Genomic DNA, 19672 nt, shown 5'->3' with positions numbered 1-19672 from the left:
GTCAGCAAGATTAATTATAATAGGGCTTGGCGCTATATATAAATACTGGGTCATTGTGATAATAAATGAAGATTTGGATTTGCTATCATTATATTATTATTTATTCTACCCTATGCAACTCTAAATGAAAGGGTGTAATATAGCACTAATTTATACAGTATCATATTACAGAGTACATGGAACCATTTCCAATCTAACATCGCTGACACATACACACGCACTCTCTTTTTATAATGAAACTCAACAACATCTTAACCATCGCTGTGTCCTTCAGACACAGCTGATCACAGATTGAGGTAAAGGGCAATCACAGTGGCCCTTTACCATGTGAGCAGCTATGTCCAATCACCGCTCATCACATGTAAACAAATGCCGGCTAACGGCATTGCCTTTCCTCAGTGCTGTCACTGTCTGAGGAAAGGAAAGCAGATAACTGGCGATCCTGTGACAGGGGCCATTTACACCGATAATCAGGTCTCAGGGCACTGATTATCAGTGCAGCCCCATCAGTGCCAATCAGTGTCCATCAGTGCAGCATATCAGTGTCGCCTCATCAGTGCCGCAGCAGAGCCCATCAGTGCAGCCTCATCAGTGCCCATCAGTGCAGCCTCATCAGTGAAGAAACAAAATTATTTATTTGCAAAAACAGAAACAAAGAAAAAATTTAATTTTTCAAAATTTTCAGCCTTTTTACGTTTATTTAGCATTAAATACCACCTAAAGAAAGCTTTATCTGTTTCAGGTGGGTACAGTGTTGCATAACCACACAATTTTCAAAGTGTGACAGCACTAAAAGCTGAAAATTGGCCTGGTCAGGAATGGGGTGAAAGTGCCCAGTAGGCAACTGGATAAAATATACCTAAAAGTAAAAGCTTTTTTTTTTTTTTTTTTTTATTGTCGATTAAGTGGAAAGGATTAGAACCCTGTGGAGATATTCACCCTATTGTCCTGGTACTTTTATCACCTGGACAGAAAGTACCAGGTTATCCAACATTTTACAAAAAATTAAAAATTTTCCCTCACTTCTTGCAGTGTCTCCTTTCGTTTAATCGTTTGTACTCCATCCAAAAGAAAAAAGTTGATGAAAATGTAGGTGATCAGAAGTTTTCGGTCATTATGAGATCAGAGTAGACAATAGGTAGAAGTGAAGTGTCATTGAAGATTAAGGTAGAAGAAGAAGCACTTACTCATTGCTGGCATCTCGAACCTCGGTAAGACGGGAGAAGAGCCACTGCCGGTCCTGGGCGCCTAGAACTTCCTGCAGCTCTGTACTGCGCTGAAAATGTTCCACAGCGATGTTCAGACTGCGCAGGTAGAGCGCCTCAGACATGATAAGTTCAAACTTGGCCTGAAGATGACAAATGAAATGGTTGGAGTATATGCCTCAAGACATGGAAAATGCAGGACAATACTACGACTTAGATAACAGCGAGATCTCTCAATTTTGAAAGCAATCAGTTCAGGTTCAGAAACTACTAGTATACCAATATATAGCTACATTGTTACCTTTGGACTAACTATGGGCCTATGGTGTCAAATTCGGGACATCCTTTCAATATACTTCGGCTCGGCCTAATTCTTGGCCTATGGTGTCTAATTGGTGGCCATCCCTCTATTCTCCTCTCTTCCTTCTTACCTGGAAACATTTGCCCTGATTCTTGGTCTATGGTGTCCATTTCAGGACATCCTTCCAATAAACCGCTGTGCTCTTCCTTTTACCTGTAAACATTTGGCTTAAATCTTTGCCTATGGTGTCCAGTTCAGGACTTCTCTTCCATTTTACCTGGAAACATTTGGCATGACTCTTTGTCTGAGGTGTTAAATTCCGGACATCCTTCCAATATACTGCTGTGCTCTTTTTTACCTGGAAACATTTGGCCTGATTCTGTGCCTCTGTGCCAATTGGTGACCATATTTGCCTATCCCTCCCATACACCTCAGCTCTTCCTCTTAACCGGGAAACATTTGCCCCGATTCTATGGTTTCCAGCTCAGGACATCTTTCAATATATCTTTGCTCCTTCTCTTTATTAAAAAAAACAAACATTTGACCTGATTCCTGGCCTATTTTGTCCAATAGGTGTCTATATTAGGCCATGTCTCCCATATACAGTAGCTCTGATTTTCCTTTTTAACTGGAAACATTTGGCCTGACTCTTCGTCTATATGGTGTCCAATTCAGGACATTATTCCAATATACTGCTGTGCTCTTCCTTTTACCTGGAAACATTTGGCTTGATTTTTTTTGTTGTGTCAATATTAGCCCACCCTTCCCATATACCTCCGCTCTTCTTCTTTACCTGGAAACATTTCACCTGATTCTTGGTCCATGGTTTCCAGCTCAGTACATCTTTTCTAAATACCTTTGCTCTTTCTTGTTATATAAAACAAAATATTTGACCTGATTCTTGGCCTATGGTGTCCAATAGGTGTCCATATTAGGCCATCTCTCCCATATATATCCGCTCTTTTATTTTACCTGGAAACATTTGGTCTGACTCTTTGCCTTACTTGCCCAATTGGTGTCAATATTAAGCCACCCATCCCATATACCTCAGCTCTTCCCCTTTACCTGGAAACATTTGACCTGATTTTTGATCTATGGTGTTCAATTCAGGACATCCTTCCAATATACCTTTGCTTTTTCCTTTTATCTGGAAACATTTGGCCTTATTCTTGGCCTATGGTGTCCAATAGGTGTCCAGAGTAGGCCGTTCCTCCTATAAATCTCCGCTCTTTCTTTTTACCTGGAAACATTTGACCTGATTCTTGGTCTATGGTATCCAATTCAGGACAGCCTTCTAATATACCACTGTGTTCATCCTTTTACTTGGAAACCTTTGGCCTGATTCTTTGAATATGGTGTCCAATTGTTGTCCAGTTCAGGACATTCTTCCCCTACAGCTCGGCTGTTCACCAGCCTCCCCACTAACCTCCCATATCTATCCTAGCAAAGATCTCACCTCTCTACTACAAATATTAGAGCTAAAATTCTTACCTTTCCTTGAGAAAATGCTGCTCTGAGTGCTCTGCATTGCTGCTTGCATAACCTCTCCTGTAAGACTGTTTGTTTGGATAGTTGCATACTAAAAGATAAATGCACTTTTCTACTTGACAACCCTCCCTTCCCAAAGGTTGGATCCTTTAAGTGTATTTCAGGCCAAAACCGTTTTCTAGTTCTGGATGGAGTAGGTAGGGGTTATAATCTCTGTTTGGATTTTATTTCTGTCTATGCCCCCCCTGGGGTCATTCATATTTATATTTATCCTGGTGACCATTGTCACAGAGACGGAAAGTGATGGGGAATTCAAAATGTTATGGTCGTCATCGAAACAGGAGGGGGTTTTCTTTCAATGAGAACACTTGTCCTTGTGTTGTGTCCAAGTGGGAATTTTCCCTCACTTTAGAGAGATTTCCTCTTACCTGTTGTGTCTTTAATACAGGAAGTAAGGGTAAATCTCTCCAAAGAGGTTCTCACTATTTCCCCTACAGTACTACAGATTATTAGTACTGAAAATACCTTTGATGTTTAGAGCAGCCCTGGGTATCAAATACACTAAGTACACCACATTCCTTTTTCTTTTATGTATTCATATATTCCAACATTCTGTTTATGATAACATATCACAAGCTGTAGATACAGTAATAGCAGGGGAGACCTGAGACCTAAATTAGTTATTTCAAAGGTTGCCCCATATGGACAGGGCATTTTTGTACCATATCATCATGCAACAAAGAAGTCCAGTTGGGCCTCATTTGTAAAAATTAAAATAAAAAAGTTACATTGTTTCTTCACCAACCTCCTGCAGCTTTTGCTCTGCTCGGGACATTAACATAAAGGTGGTACTGTCACGGATCCTAGGGAGGTCCTGCCACAAAGAGTCTGCTGAGGAGATGGACAAGCGCTGCAAATAGGAATCTTGAGAAGATAGAATCCTCCGGCGTTGGCGAGGAGATCCAGGATCCTTCTCTTCTGCGGGAGAGTCACCAGGCTTTTGCCTTTGGATCTCCTGGTTCAGTGCAACGTCGCTGTATTCCTGATAAAGCAAGCTGGCTGAAAGATGAACAAGAAAGAAGACAATTTAGGGGGGCCACCGAAACAGCAACCTCTGCAGACTGGAACATGGTAGTGCAAGCATTCAGGAAAATCATACTGAAACCACAGATTATGTGGCGTGAAGTTTTGGAATCCAACAAGACAATACCACCATGCAGGCTATGGTGAGAAAGGACTCCATACTACGGACTCCATAGAATCCATGATTTTCCATACACTGCACTGATGAGGGCCCTAAAGTTTAAAAGAGCTTGTTGGTCATAAACAGTGCAGTTTATAAAAACATGGATTCTAGAGTTTGGAACCCAACAAGATGGTACCACCATACAGATTATGGTGAGAAATGACTAGAGGAATCAAAAAGTCAAACCAAATCAGTGCTTAGCACAGTAAAGCCATCATTCCGCCCATTGCGTCCCAAAACTTACTCCATAAAAGCCATAGTTTTCATATACTGATTTGGTTGGTGAGCCTTTTAATTCTTTTCTTAATCCCTTTAAACCAGAGGTCTCAAACCGGTGGCCCTCTAGCTGTTGCAAAACTACAATTCCCATGAGGCATTGCAAGGCTGACAAGTTACAAGTATGACTCCCATAGGCAGAGGCATGATGGGACTTGTAGTTGGAGGGCTGCCAGCTTGGGACCCCTGCTTTAAACCATAGCCTATGGTTATCTTGGGTCCTAAGAACCCATAGAATCCATGGCTTCACTAAACTGCACAGATGACGACCCTAAATCTTCAAACAGTCCCTTTACACCATAACCTATATTTATATTGTCTCTTTGGGTCCTAAGAGCCGTGCTAAAGACTCTGTAGAATCCATGGTTTCCATACACTGCACTGATGATGGCCCTATAGACCAAAACAGCTGTATATAGTTTGGAATAAATGGTTTTCATTCCTTTAGTCCCTTCTCACCATAACCTATAAGGGTATACTGTCTCCTGCCGTTAATAAGAGTGTTATTAAGTATCACTGTGGGGTGATGAGCGAAAGATCCTCTATAAAATAAAACCATTACAAGACCTTACCACTCTCACATTTAAATCTACAAAGTTCTAATCATCTTCAGTCATTAAATCCTTTTTTCCCACCAACTATCTTGTCATTCATTGGTCCCTTTAACACTTACAGGAGCGGATGAGGGTGGTGTACTGCATGTGCATACTGTGCTTTGTATCAGATGTAGAAGGCTGGATCTGAGAACGTGTTCCTCTGATTAAAAAAAATAAAGAAAGATTGGAAACAGATAAAAATTATACAACATTTAGAAGTATTTGTGTTCTTGGTTGTTTGGTTTAATAGTTATGTTCTGAACTCTTACCGTCGAAGGACAGACTCTGGGCTTGGGCTTCTTGAAGACTTCTTGGAACTCTGTTCGGCTTCTGCCATATAATAAAACATAATTACTTTAAAGATTCTCTTTTTTTTTACATTTTGGTGAGATCACTACTCATGTGTTCTTTAGACTGCTCACCTGGCTGTTCCCAACACCCAAAACTCCCAGGTAGACAGCGACAAAGTTGGGAATGAAGTCAAGGAGACCTTGATGTTGGAAAACCCAGACATATAAAATGCCATGGACTAACTCAGACCAACATGCTCCACTTATAACTAAAACTATTTTGAGTCACATGGCCCTTAAAGTCGTTTGCCACATTCTCAGTGTAGAAAGTGTCTTCTGCTACAGTGGGGACAGAAAGTATTCAGTCCCCCTTCAATTTTTTACTCTTTGTAGTATTGCAGCCATTTGCTAAAATCATTTAAGTTCATTTTTTTTCTCATTAATGTACACACAGCACCCCATATTGACAGAAAAACATAGAATTGTTGACATTTTTGCAGATTTATTAAAAAAGAAAAACTGAAATAATCACATGGTCCTAAGTATTCAGACCCTTTGCTCAGTATTTAGTAGAAGCACCCTTTTGATCTAATACAGCCATGAGTCTTTTTGGGAAAGATGCAACAAGTTTTTCACACCTGGATTTGGGTATCCTCTGCCATTCCTCCTTGCAGATCCTCTCCAGTTCTGTCAGGTTGGATGGTAAACGTTGGTGGACAGCCATTTTTCGGTCTCTCTCCAGAGATGCTCAATTGGGTTTAAGTCATGGCTCTGGCTGAGCCTTTCAAGAACAGTCACGGAGTTGTTGTTACGCCACTCCATTATTTTAGCTGTGTGCTTAGGGTCATTGTCTTGTTGGAAGGTAAACCTTCGGCCCAGTCTGAGGTCCTGAGCCCTCTGGAGAAGGTTTTCGTCCAGGATATCCCTGTACTTGGCCGCATTCATCTTTCCCTCGATTGCAACCAGTCATCCTGTCCCTGCAGCTGAAAAACACCCCCACAGCATGATGCTGCCACCACCATACTTCACTGTTGGGACTGTATTGGACAGGTAATGAGCAGTGCCTGGTTTTCTCCACACATACCGCTTAGAATTAAGGCCAAAAAGTTCTATCTTGGTCTCATCAGACCAGAGAATCTTATTTCTCACCATCTTGGAGTCCTTCAGGTGTTTTTTTAACTCCATGCAGGCTTTCATGTATCTTGCACTGAGGCGAGGCTTCCGTCGGGCCACTCTTCCATAAATCCCTGACTGGTGGAGGGCTGCAGTGATGGTTGACTTTCTACAACTTTCTCCCATCTCCCGACTGCATCTCTGGAGCTCAGCCACAGTGATCTTTGGGTTCTTCTTTACTTCTCTCACCAAGGCTCTTCTCCTCCGATAGCTCAGTTTGGCCGGACGGCCAGCTCTAGGAAGGGTTCTGGTTGTCCCAAACGTCTTCCATTTAAGGAAGATGGAGGCCACTGTGCTCTTAGGAACCTTAAGTGCAGCAGAAATTTTTTTGTAACCTTGTCCAGATCTGTGCCTTCCCACAATTCTGTCTCTGAGCTTTTCAGGCAGTTCCTTTGACCTCATGATTCTCATTTGCTCTGATATGCACTGTGAGCTGTAAAGTCTTATATAGACAGGTGTGTGGCTTTCCTAATCAAGTCCAATCAGTATAATCAAACACAGCTGGCTGCAATATAACAAAGAGTGAAAAATTTAAGGGGGTCTGAATACTTTCCGTCCCCACTGTATAGTTTGATAACACCAAACCGAATTTCAGTGCAAAATGTCATACTAAACAGGAAAACACTTTGTTTGTGTTGAGGACAAAGTTCCTTTAATGCACTTAGGTGACCTTTATAATTTAGATAACAAAACTGTATGCAATGTGATATATTCAAGAAACAAAGGTTGATTTAGAATGTTTCCATGACCATTTTAGGAAAAATCTATTTAGCTATTCTATCAGCCATAGGTCTAAACATTTGCTAGAAGCTAATCTTCTGCATAGTACCAATACCCAGTTCCAACTCTTGGCTCCCTGGACAATGGGGGAAGAAAAAAAATATGTGGGAAACAGACAAACGTTAAAAAGAGCTTTAAAAAAAAAAAAAAAAAAAAAAAGAGTCCATTGTGTTTGCCCCTTTTAATACATTTTTTTTTTGTTTTTTTTTGGTTTTTTTTTTTACCTTTTTTGTCTGAGTATAGAACAATGTTTGTCCCAAGTATGTTTGAATCTACTTAAGCCCCGTACACATGGGCTGAATATCCAGCGGTATCGGCCAGTTCAATAGAAACTGTCCGACATTTGGCCCATGTGTATGGCAGCTAATCCGTCAGAAGCCGGCAAAACGCCAGCCAGCTTCTGTCAAAGGGGCATGACCATAACGGTCTGCTGATCAACATCCAATCAGTGCTCTCAGCCAATGGTATTTAAAGGTTTCAGTCATGTCTCCCCTGTGTCTTCTTTCCTCTGGTTCACATATGCCAAATGCGACCCGCCAGGCCATCTCATCTCCAGTCCAACCTCGTCCCAGCAGTAAGCAGCATAGAGGACAGAACTCCCACTCCAGATCCTGCACTTCTTCGTGTAGCCACTGAGGGGCTTGTCTCTGACCCCCCTCCCCCCCGGTCTCAACAATTGGCAGCAGAGGGGAGGACAGAACTCCTCCTATTGATCCTGTACATCTCTGTGCAGCTGCAGCACCTCCTCATCTCAGTCTTCCCAGTCTCGGTATTCGGCAGTCTCCAGCCCTTCTCTGGGCTTCCTCCAGACCCTACACTTTTTGCTTCCCAGCACAGCTGCCAGCTTCTTCCTGGCAGCAGCACAAGGTAAGGTGGGTGCACTGTGATGTAAGGGAGGGTGGGGGGATTCTTGACTTCTGATGCTGGGGGAGCTCTTGACAGCTGATGTAAGGGGGGGAATGGGTTGCTCTGGACATCCAGCGTTACAGATACAACCTTTGAGGGAAACCATAATGCCAATGTGGTTCCTGATTAAATTAACTCTGACACCCCTGCTCTAGACTGTACATATTAAGTTCATGAAGTCTCTCCTGATATGTTAAATCCCTAAGACCTTTTACCATTTAAGGTCCTGTTTAGGTTAGAGCACAAACAATGGAGACACATGATGGCACTAAAAATGCAAATCCAAACCCTTTATAAAAACAGAGTAGTGGGAGCAGAAAAGGTTTGGTCCATCAAGCCTGCTCCTTTTATTTAACTTTATTTACAATGTTTTCTCACCAGGAGTAGTGGTGGGGCAGCATTATCATGGTGGCAGGTTGTCAGGCATTGCTCATCGTGATTTGCGCTGTATCTACATCGCTGTTGATGTTGCATTGTGGGGCATACCGAGATATTATTTCTTTTTTTTTTTTTATGGGTGGAAGGAAAGAAAGTTGCTCAGTTGCAATAGCCTGACTGTGTTGATGGGGGAATCCCTTGCGTAACGGCTATTGTGTTCTGCCGACAAAGGGGCGTGGGAAACTTCTCTGCCGGTGTTCTGTTGATTACTGCAGATCGCTGGATAATGCCTCAGAAGATCTATACATGCGCAGTAGTGACGTCACTCCAGCTGATCTGCTGACGTCGACACTATACATGCGCAGATCGCCGGAGGCGTTATCCGACGATCTGCAGAAGTCGACAGAACACCCCAGTGTTCTGCTGAGAAAGTCCCCCTCGGCGGATAAGGACCCCCCTGTACTGTGCAGGCGCAGCGCTTGCGCAGTACGAGCCGGCGGAAATAGCCGAAGCTGAATAGCTGTAAGTGAGCTGTACACGGCGCCTGTAACAGGGCCCCTCACCAAGCTTCGGGCACGGCCTCGCTTCGCTCGGCACTTTTTTATTCTACCTCTATGTCCACTTGGATGGTGGGGCTTCAACCTGGACTCAGGGCACAGGCGCCATGTACAGCTGACTCAAGGTTTTCAGCTTCGGCTATTTTCGGCGGCTCCGTAGTCGTTCGTACTGCACAAGTGCTGCGCCTGCGCAGTACAGGGGGGTCCTTATCCACCGGGGGAACTTTCTCGGCAAGACACCGGCTGGAAGGAGACAGATATTGTGTCAGCTGTTGCTATGTCACCACACTCATTTGCATAGAGCGGAGGACGTGCCTGTGATCAGGTCCTGAGGCGGGCAGAAGGATATCAGAGGAAGGATTCAGTGATGAGAGAAAAGAGGAGAGGATGGGAGGCTGGGTTATGGGGCACAGGAAAATGAATATATGGGGGTGCAGGGAGCACAGTGTTATTTATGTCATATAATTTACTCCCTGTACCCACAAATTCATAACTCATCTCCATTATATAATACTGTGCTCCCTGCACCCCAGACTTATCACCCCCCATTCATTACACTGCTCTCGCTGCACCCTCAGACTCATCATAAGTCATATATGACCCCATGCATAACACTGTGCCTCCTGCACCCACAGACTGCTCATGTTCCCACCCCCGCGGAGTCTGGGGATGCAGTGAGCACATTGGGTGATAAGACTTGGGGTGCAGAAAGCACATTGATAAATATGTGTGGATGTTATGTCTTGGGGTGCAGTGAGTACAGTGTTTTATATAGGTGTGTTGAGTTTGGGGGAGTTATATATGGAAGTGATGAGTCTGGGGGTGCAGGGAGCACAGTGTTCTATATGAGGGATGATGAGTCTAGGGATGCAAAGGGCACATCGTTATATATGGGGGTGCAGAAAGCACACTTAAATATGGGAGAGTTATGTCTTGGGGTGCTGGGAGTACAGTGTTATATATGGGTGTGATGAGTTTGGGGGTGCGGGGAGCACATCCTCCGCTCTATGCAAATGAGTGTGGTTTTAGCAGACACTATATCTGTCTCCTTCCAGCCGGTGTTCCGTTGATTAATGCATCAGATAATGCCTCTGACGATCTGCGCATGCGCAGTGTTGACTACTTGTGATTGGGAGCTTTCCGATTATGTGACCACCATGACAGCCAATCACTGTGGTCACATGGTCATAAACCCCACCCCGCCTCCTGGCATCCTAAACCCCTTAACCACTTAAGGAGTGGAAGATTTTCCCCCCTTAATGATCAGGCCATTTTTTGTGATACAGCACTGTGTCGCTTTAACTGACAATTGCGCGATCGTGTGACGCTGTACCCAAACAAAATTGACCTCCTTTTTTTCCCCCACAAATAGAGCTTTCTTTTAGTGGTAATTGATCACCTCTGCAATTTTTATTTTTTGCGCTATAAAAAGCGTCAATTTTGAAAAAAAATAAAACATTTTAATTTTTTGCTATAATAAATATTATTATAAGAAATAAAGTTTCTTCATCAGTTTAGGCCAATATTTTTGGTAAAAAACTTGCAATAAGCGCATATTGATTGGTTTGCGAAAAAGTTATAGCGTCTACAAAATAGGGAACATTTTTATTTATTTTTACTAATAATGGCGGTAATCAGTGATTTTTAGCGGGACTGCGACATTGCGGTGGACAGATCAGACACCTTTTTGGGACCACTGACATTTATTCAGCGATCAGTGCTATAAAAATGAACGGATTGCTGTATAAAGGACACTGGCAGGGAATGGGTTAACACTAGTGGTGATCAAGGGGTTAAAAGTGTTCCCTAGGGAGGTGTTTCTAACTGTGGGGGGAGTGGACTGACTGGAGGAGAGAGATCGCTGTTCCCTCTGTCATAACGGGGATCTGTTTGTTTACATTGACAGATCCCCATTCTGGCTCTCAGTGGAGCGATCACGGCCGCCAGCCACGCGCATCGGCTCCCCCGCCATGCAGTGCACGACTGCTATAGCTCTTAAAAGAGCCAACGTACACTTACGGCGATTTGCAGGAATGAGCCAACCCGCCGCAGTATAATGACAGTGGCTGGTCAGGAACAGGGTAAATAGGCCAGGAGGCGCCGGCTCCAAGGGTTTAAATCAATTAAATCTGCTGAACCGGCCAAGATTCAGCCCATCTATGGCTGGCTTTAAATGATAAAAAAAAAACAAAACTGTCAGCAGGCAGACTTTTTATTGCAAAAAAGAAATGTGATGTCTCTTCTGCAATAAAACAAACTTACTTGATTGCTTGCAGCTATCTGCAGAATGTACACGGAACTGTGCAAGCCCAGCTCAGTTTACATTCCAGCACAGTGCCTGTGTGCTGGGATGCCTGTATTCCTGCACATGCATGGGACTGACGTCATCCCACTCCTGCCAGTCAAGGTGGTCAAAGACTGGCACCCTCAAGAAGCCAGGGAGAAGATACTGGCGCTGGTGAGGGACCTTGGACTGTCAATCATGTTGTCCAGCAAAGTAGGTCCAATGCCAGTCAGTATAAGCAATGCTCTAGGACTGTCTGCTATAATGATGCTGTCTCACCACTTTACCTGTTGCAAGTGATAGGTCCCTCGAACTGATGGAATGTTCACAATAGCTCTGGGGAACCAGGATGACACTATTGTTTTGACTTAGTAAATTGTAATGGCATTTTTATAGATGTACATTGTACTGGTGTGCAACTTCACATGCAGGTATATCATATAAATAATGTGTGCGTTTTTAATGTTGCATATGCAGGTCCCCCCCCCCCAAGTAGGCCTTTAGGCCACATAAAAAAAGATCCTCTCCCTGAACAAGGAATGGTATTTAACAAAAATGTTTGCACTGATACATGTTCCCATGGCACTACCTAGCTACCCATGCCGTTTTTTAAGAAAAGGAGTTTCGCACTATGTTCGGGTTTAGAAGATATTTAGAAGCAAACCTCTTGCGAACCAAACTTTGCAAGCTCATTCTTCACTACTGGTGAGATTAAATTGGGATCCTGCTTTTGAGGACACTGGAAGTGTTTTACTGGGGATCACCAGGTGAAATTAAAGGAAAGAAAAGCCTGAAAAAAGGGATTGAGTCACCAAATGTTATGTTAGGGCGGTGACGTCACAAGGGGCGGAGTCTCCAGAAGACTTTACCGGATGGCCATGCTTCATGGCTATATGAGAAATGGCACACACCGGAGCTAACACAACAGCGGGAGCTGGCGTCGGGAGAAATCATCAGCGGATGGAGAAGAACCAGCAGAAGAACCAGAGGAAGAAGACAGTGGAGGGAGAAGAACTGGAAGAACCAGAGGAAGAAGAACAGAGGGAGAAGACATCACCGGAGAAAGAAGACACGTCGGAGCTACGACGGGGGACAGTCTTCATTTTTAATAAAGGACATTGTCAAAAACCTGTTTACCGTTTTTATTTATTTTGGAGCTGACAAATTGTTCATTAGATGAACATAATGTTGTCTATGGCTGTCAGTTGGCTGGTGCAATCAAAATGTGTGTGTGTAGGAGATAATGCTACAATTTTTACCAACAGTTATCACCAGAATGTACATTATGGGAGAGATTTACTAAAAGTGCAGCACTCACAATCTGGTGCAGCTGTGCAAGGAAGCCAAACAGCTTCTAATTTCAGCTTGTTCAGCTCAGCTTTGACAATAAAACCTGGAAGCTGATTGCTTTCTATGTAGAGCTGCACCAGATTTTGCACTCTCCAGTTTTAGTAACCCCCCCCCATGTTTCTTTGCATTTGTATTGATTGTTTCTAACACTCAAAACATGGGACCTTTGGATTGTAGAAATTTATAGTAGGATGTATGACCATCTTGAGATTCTGAGATTTACTCTTATTTACAACAGATAGATACTTGTACTTACCTGCCAATATTTCCCTTGGAGACTTGTTCATTTTTTGACTAATGTCTTGTTCATTGATTTTTGCCTGTCTAGGCAAATGTCTCTGTCCTGTGGTGGAGATGTGGGCCTTGGTACCAGCAGGCCTTGAGCCCTTTTCCAAAGAGCTTGTTTCTCCTGAAGGAACCTCATGTGGGACATTGGTACCAGAAGGCCATGGTGTCTTTTCCAATGAGCTTGTGTCTCCTAAAGAAAGATGGGGGATTGTGGGCAGGTTAATGGCACTGAAGCGCTTGAAAGCTGGAATGGCAGCGGTATTTTTCTTGTGTCTTACAGTAGGCCGTCTTACCAAGGGATTTTCAGAATGACGCAAGGGGCGGGGAGGAAGCCACACAGGGGCAATTGGGCGAGTAGATGGTGGATCAGTGGCTGTGGTCTCCACATTTGCCACAGAAGACGCAAGAGATCTACTGAGTATGGTGGGAGGCTGTTTACCTTGCAAAAGAACCTCTGTATCCCGAGGTGGAGAAGGCATCCTTCTCTTATTTAAATTTTCTTTCCCATGCGGTAACAGGGGACTCGACTGGTAGAATCCCTGTTCTTCTGTACTTTCTTGAATGAAAAAGAGTGGATTGAATATCTGTATTCGTGTTGGAAAAAATGTAGAATCCTTCTTTGGTGTAGCTTCTTCTGCCTTCTGTTCATCACTCATGTTGTAGTCTACTGGTGGGTACACTATGGAGGTCTGTGCTTTCTCCAGAGGTTTGCTTTCTCGAATAGCTGTGAAAGATGCAGTAAAGTTGTCCAGTGGAGGAGTCACACTTCGCAATCTAGGCCTAGGTTTCTGTGGGTCATCCTGCTGGTCTATTTCCTCTTGATCATAGCCAAGGCCAGGGTCAGTGTTACTGCGCTGCCTTGTTAACAGTATAGGTGGATTATCACCTCCAGTCTCCTCTACTGCACCAGTATTTATACATAAATCTACTTTACCCTGATCATCAGTCTCTGGTCCTCCATGTGACAAAGTTCTTTCTGGTAAAATGTGTTCAGCTGCAATGGTCAAAGTTGCTTCTGGTACAAAGACTGTATCAGTTTCTGGTTTGGTAAAAAGTTCAGTCTTGGGGGAGAAGGTGCCAATTTTGAATCCCCTATCAAAAATGATTCCTTGGTTAAAACAGTCTGGCTCATCCTCAGCAAGTTCTTTATGGTCTTCTAAAAATTGTGAAACCTGTATGCCGATTTGAGGCCCCGCGATTTTTGCCGCTTCTATAAAACCCTGAATTTGTTCTTGGTCTTCTGTTATTTCTATTTGGAAGCTAGGGCTCAATGTTTCTTCCAGTGAGGAATTTAGTTCTCTAGATGCAGAGTCAGTGTCCTTATGATGGAAATCACCATCTACCACATCAAAATTTTGCATGTTTGGTTCCTCTGGTTCATGGACTTGGACTACATCCAAATTCTGAAAAGAAACATTTGAGAAAACCAGAGGCCTCATAGGTATAGGTTGTACCAGCATACTAGGATTACGCTTGGTCTCCGTGCCACGAAGACTCATGACTTTGTGTAAATCAGCTTCCTCAATTTCTTTGCCCATGGTTTCATCCAAAGGCACCTGCCCTGCAGTGTCAATCTTGGTTCCTGTATCAATGAATACATCCATATATAAGTTTTCATCATTAATGGAGACTGCTTGGTCAACATCAATTTCAAATGATCTTGTGTGGCTTATTGCCTCTAGAAGGTCCTCAGAAAATGCTTTGTTGGCCTCTAAATTGCTCGTTTTTGCCTTTATTTCACCAGAAATTGTATTAGAAACTATGAGGCTGGAGGGTAAAAGTTCAATCTCCTCTTTTGGTACTTGCAACCCTGCCTCCTTGGCATACCAGCTATTCCCATCTTCATTAGGATCAGACTCATTTTCCTTAGAGGTGCTTTCTTTTACAATATACTGAATATTTGGAGGGATTTCCGAACTCTCTCCATACAGTTCTTTAAAATCAAGCAACACACTCAGCCCAGCACTCTCCTGATTTTCTCTCCATTTTGCCAACTCTCTTTCTTCACTGGAAGGCTCAATCCGGATTCTCTCTATAAAGATATTGTCCTTGTTCTCTCTCCCCTGTTCAGTTGTCTCTATAAAGCTGGCAGTTTCCTCCTCATTTTGTTTTTCTATATTTTCAGACTCAAGTGTCTCTCTCATTGTATGAAGAATCTCTCTATGGTCATCAGATGGGATTTTATCTACACTTTCTTTATATTCAGTAGTCCGTATACCATCTGCATCTGTCTGATACTTAAGAGTATCCCTATGATCAGTATGAGCATCTTCACTAATGGACTCCCTGTATTCAATGCATGTCTCTTCCCAGGCAAAAGGTGTCTCTACACTAAACATCTCTATACTTCCGACATCATTTAACTTTTTGCAGTCACCTTCTGTGTAAGCTCCTAATGTATCTTTAATTACAGTCTCTGTAGAAGTCACTTGGATAACATTTTCTTTATGGCCACCCTCAGTCTGTCCATCGGCAGTCTCAGGGTAGACAAACTCAGTCTCTGAGCTGACTGTCTCTTCATTGGCGCCACTTATTTCTTGGCAGACTGTCTCTATGCTAAAACACTCTGTCTCTTTACTGACTGTGCCCTTGGTGTCTCCATCGAGTAGCTGACTTACACCCTCTTTGTGGTCATGTGCTGCCACTTTACTAGTAGTCTCTTCTTTGACACTCTCAAAAACGTCATTCCCAATCTCGTCTTCAGTAATCTCTTTCTGGTTAACACTGGAGTCTTTGTTAATAGTTGATTGACTGTCAACCACTCCCTTGTTATTGATCATCTCAGTTTTGCTATCTGCATCCTCTTTAGAGATGTTTGTATCAAGCGGACCTTGTTCTTTATCAGTGACGTAGCGTGAGTTCTGATTTTCCTCAATAACTTTTGTGTCAGCGTTTGCTTCTAACTTTACCCTCAATACGTGGTCAGACATAGACTTTGCTTCTTCACTATTGTTGTTGATAGTGTGAGTCTGGCTTTCCCCACTACCCCTGTAGTCAGTGTCATTTAAAGTTCTATCATGGGCTGTTTTACCAACAAAAGATCCAGTTTTGAAATGGACAGATATCTCATCATGAGTTACTGTCCCCTCGCAGTCTCTCTCATCTTCATAAGGCCTTGACTCCCCACTTGGTGTTTCTTCAATGTAAGGCTCTTTTGTGTTAGGAGGAAACACCTCATTAGCAGACTCTTTGGCATGAGACTTAGGATGGTCAAGGACTGCCTCTTCATCATGATGCCCTGTTCCATCACCAAATGCCTCTTCCATTCGAGGACTACATTGTTCAATTGGTATCTCTACAGTATAAGGCGCAGTCTCAATCCAGACTAGCTCGTTACTATAAGGAGCTATGCTCCCACTATCTGTTACCTCCAGAGACTCTCTGCATAATTGGACTGTCTCTTCATTGTGAGGAAGAGTCTCATCAACATGAGGTTCTCTCACCTCATAGACTGCCTCCCTCAACTGAGACACGGCCTCTTCACTTGCTGTATCATTCTTCTGAGGTTCTATGCTATCGTTGGCTGTTTCTTCCATTTGAGTCTCAATGTCCTTAATAACTGGCTCTTCATTATGACAAACACTGTCCTCAGGAGATCTAGTCCATTCACTGACTGCCTCTTCATTGTGAAGCCTACTTTTTTCAACATGGTTCAAAGACCCTCCAGGGCCTGGCTCCTCAACAGACTCCTCATCATTTAACTCTGTATTAGAAACATAAGACATGGCCTCAATGGCCATCTCTTCAACATGGGGGTCAGGCTCCAGAACAGACTCCTCATCATTTAACTTTTCAACATGAGGCTCTGTAGAAACATAAGACATGGTCTCCTCAGTGGCCATCTCTTCAACATTAAGTTTGGGTTCCTCATTCCCTGTTTCTTTTAATTCTTCAGCAGCATGAGGTGGTTTCTCTTTACTTGTAGTCTTGCCAACATCACACAAGGATTCCTCACTAACCGCATCATCAGGTCTGGTTTCATGAGTGAAGGCCTGCTCACTTTGAAGACCCTCACTGGAAGTCCTTTCGCAACATTGCTCTATCACCTCTGGGGGTTTCCCAGTCCCTTCACTTCCATTTTTCTCCATGGGCCCGCTAGATGTCCTTATTTTTACATTTTCTCCAGTCTCCTCTTCACTGGTAGCATCCATTCTTCCATCAGGATCCAGATTTTCATTTTTCTTTTCTCCTTTACCATCAGTGGTCTCCTCATTAGCAATGCTTGCCTCGCTCGCAGTCTCCCATTCCCCGCTCTCATCATCACTAGATGTGACCTCCAGCTCTGTAGGTCTCTGTAGTTTGTCTGTCTCAGCCACCTCGTCTAGCCGAATCAAGGGAATGGCATCCAGCACTTTATCTAGGTTATCATTGGCTGATGACGTGCCATGTAACCCTTGACCAGTTGTTCCTTTATCGCAAGGCGGTGTGCTGGCTTCAGTCCCAGTATTTCCAGTTTCACAAGTCAGCATTTGCTGCAAGGTGTCCTCCTTAAACTGTGAGTCATTATTATCACCGTCTCTGGCTTGTGGCCCTTCTGTTATTTGCTCGGAGACTGTTGTGGACCTTGCGAGGCTGTACCCTTCCCCCTCGTTTGATGTTTCCATGGTCACTCCATCTACAAGCAAAAAAAAACAGACAATCAGAAAAGAGGCTAAGTCTCAATATAATAGCAACAATAAAACAATATAAAAAAATAAAATGTCGCCAGGAAATGTCAACAGGTATCATTTGTGTCTATTGCCGTTTTATGAACAGTCTCTTTATCTCACGTAGCATTCAGAAGAACCTAATAGTGGATGTGCTTTCATGAGGATTAAATAAGACCAACTGTTGGCGACAAAAAAATTCAGTGGATGAGTAACGAGATTCAACAATAAATCCCAAGGTAAAGGAAGTTGTTACCAGAAAACAGGGATAGAGGAGAAATCTTACAATGGGGATGCTAGTTCTGGTGACAACCAGGGATTGCCTCTCTTTGGAGGGATTTTCTTTCACTTCCTGTTGTGGCTATGGTACAGGAAGTGAAGCAAAATCTCCCCAATGGAACACTGATGGAAAAAAGAACACAAACATGGGTTATAATCCTCCCACCCAAAATTAAAAAAAAAGAGGTTTTGCCTTTATTTCTACTTTAAAGGGTAACGCCCCTTTCGTGGGAAAAAATAGAAAAATAGCCAAAAATGTATATATATATATATATATATATATATATATCTATCTATATATATATCATATACAAATACTACAAAAATCATATTGTTAATAAACGTTGTTAAAAATTACCTTTCCTTTTCAAAGCTGCAGCTCTGTATTATTCTGTAAAATGCAATATGGCAACTTGGAGGCATTCTGTACACAGAATGTGTACAGAACGCCGCCCCCCAGAAATGTAATTTCCTGCTTGTGTGATTGGCTCACTGATTTTCCCAGAAGTCTGCACCAAGATACAAGTCAGATTTTGGGTATCCCCAGCAACAAAAATGTAATTTTTGGTCAGATATTCACAAAGGGAAATCACTTCTAAAGGGATGCAGACCCAGCCACTTTCCTCATTAGAGCCCTGCAGGTGCAGCAGATGATTGATAATTCTAAAGTCACTCCCATTCACACTGCAAATGGACAAAGACAAACAGCTATTTGCTCAGAATACCAAATGATAGGAATCTGCAACAAAGTTTGTTAAAATCCCTGCAATGTACATACATCACCCAGAGGGGAATGGAGTACTCTTTAACCGCTTACTGACTGTATAACCTATACTGTGGCAAGGTGGCTCTCCTGTGCCAGGTCTCATACTAGGTATGTGATCCAACATTTCTGGGTAGGAGGAGCGTTTGCGCGCCATCAGCGACCCGGCTATACTGAGATTAAACACAGCAGATGACGATCAGCGAGTGCCAGCCAATGGATTAACGCCGTCACCCGCCGATCGTCAGGAATTCACACAGGACAGAGCCCGGCCTATGTAAACAAGGCATAGCTCATTCCGTGAGTGGGGAAGTAATGGATTTTCTCACCCCCGCAAAGCAGGGAATAAAAGTAATAGAGGAGGAAACTGGTGACCTGGGTGGCCCCCAAGGAACTCCCTTGATTTGCAGAGACTTCCTCTCACTTCCTGTTTGGCTATGGGACAGGAAGTAAAGGGAAATCTCCCTAATGGGACACATATGGCAAAAAAAAATAAAAATCTGACAGGGGTTATAACCCTCCCGCAGTCCTGTGTGATTTTAGACTTGCTAGGGTGCATTGGCAGCCCATTCTATTTGCAAGGTTTCCCTTATGCATGTTGCGCCAACACACTGTGCCGTAAGGGAAAAATGTTTGCTATTGAAGTATTAGCAGCTTTTTAAGACAATATTAAAATTCACTGTATCTGAGCACCAAAAACACTATTCAATCCATTTTTGTTGAGAAATCACTTTGAAAAAAACTACCCCCCCCCCCCCCTAGCATTTCTAGCTGTGGCCATCTTGAGTAAGGGCATATGATTTATGTAGCATTTACTACCTACATGCCCTTAGCTTGGGCATGCAGGAAAGGGGGATGCGCTTAGC

The 19672-nt window shown here is 43.2% G+C and overlaps 1 protein-coding gene across 5 annotated transcripts in view; it reads right to left on the bottom strand.

Moving 5' to 3' along the window:
• The window catches only part of LOC141105801 (uncharacterized), a 77164-nt gene that overhangs the window by 37503 nt on the left and 19989 nt on the right, over nt 1-19672 (bottom strand). For 4 of the 5 annotated variants that reach the window (XM_073595932.1, XM_073595935.1, XM_073595934.1 and 1 more), the window contains exons 2-6: nt 13087-17733; nt 5382-5442; nt 5190-5272; nt 3800-4053; nt 1188-1348 (exon numbers count right to left, since the gene is read on the bottom strand). In XM_073595932.1, the coding sequence (XP_073452033.1) occupies nt 1188-1348; nt 3800-4053; nt 5190-5272; nt 5382-5442; nt 13087-17722 (5195 nt within the window). In that variant the 5' untranslated portion in view covers nt 17723-17733. The remainder of the gene's footprint in view (nt 1-1187; nt 1349-3799; nt 4054-5189; nt 5273-5381; nt 5443-13086; nt 17734-19672) is intronic. The other variant, XM_073595936.1, reaches the window with a different exon arrangement.

The sequence above is a fragment of the Aquarana catesbeiana genome, linkage group LG08, assembly GCF_042186555.1.
Source record: "Aquarana catesbeiana isolate 2022-GZ linkage group LG08, ASM4218655v1, whole genome shotgun sequence".
Classification (NCBI taxonomy): domain Eukaryota; kingdom Metazoa; phylum Chordata; class Amphibia; order Anura; family Ranidae; genus Aquarana; species Aquarana catesbeiana.
The sequence above is the reverse complement of the archived record's forward strand: the minus strand, read 5'-3'. Positions and strand labels throughout refer to the sequence as shown.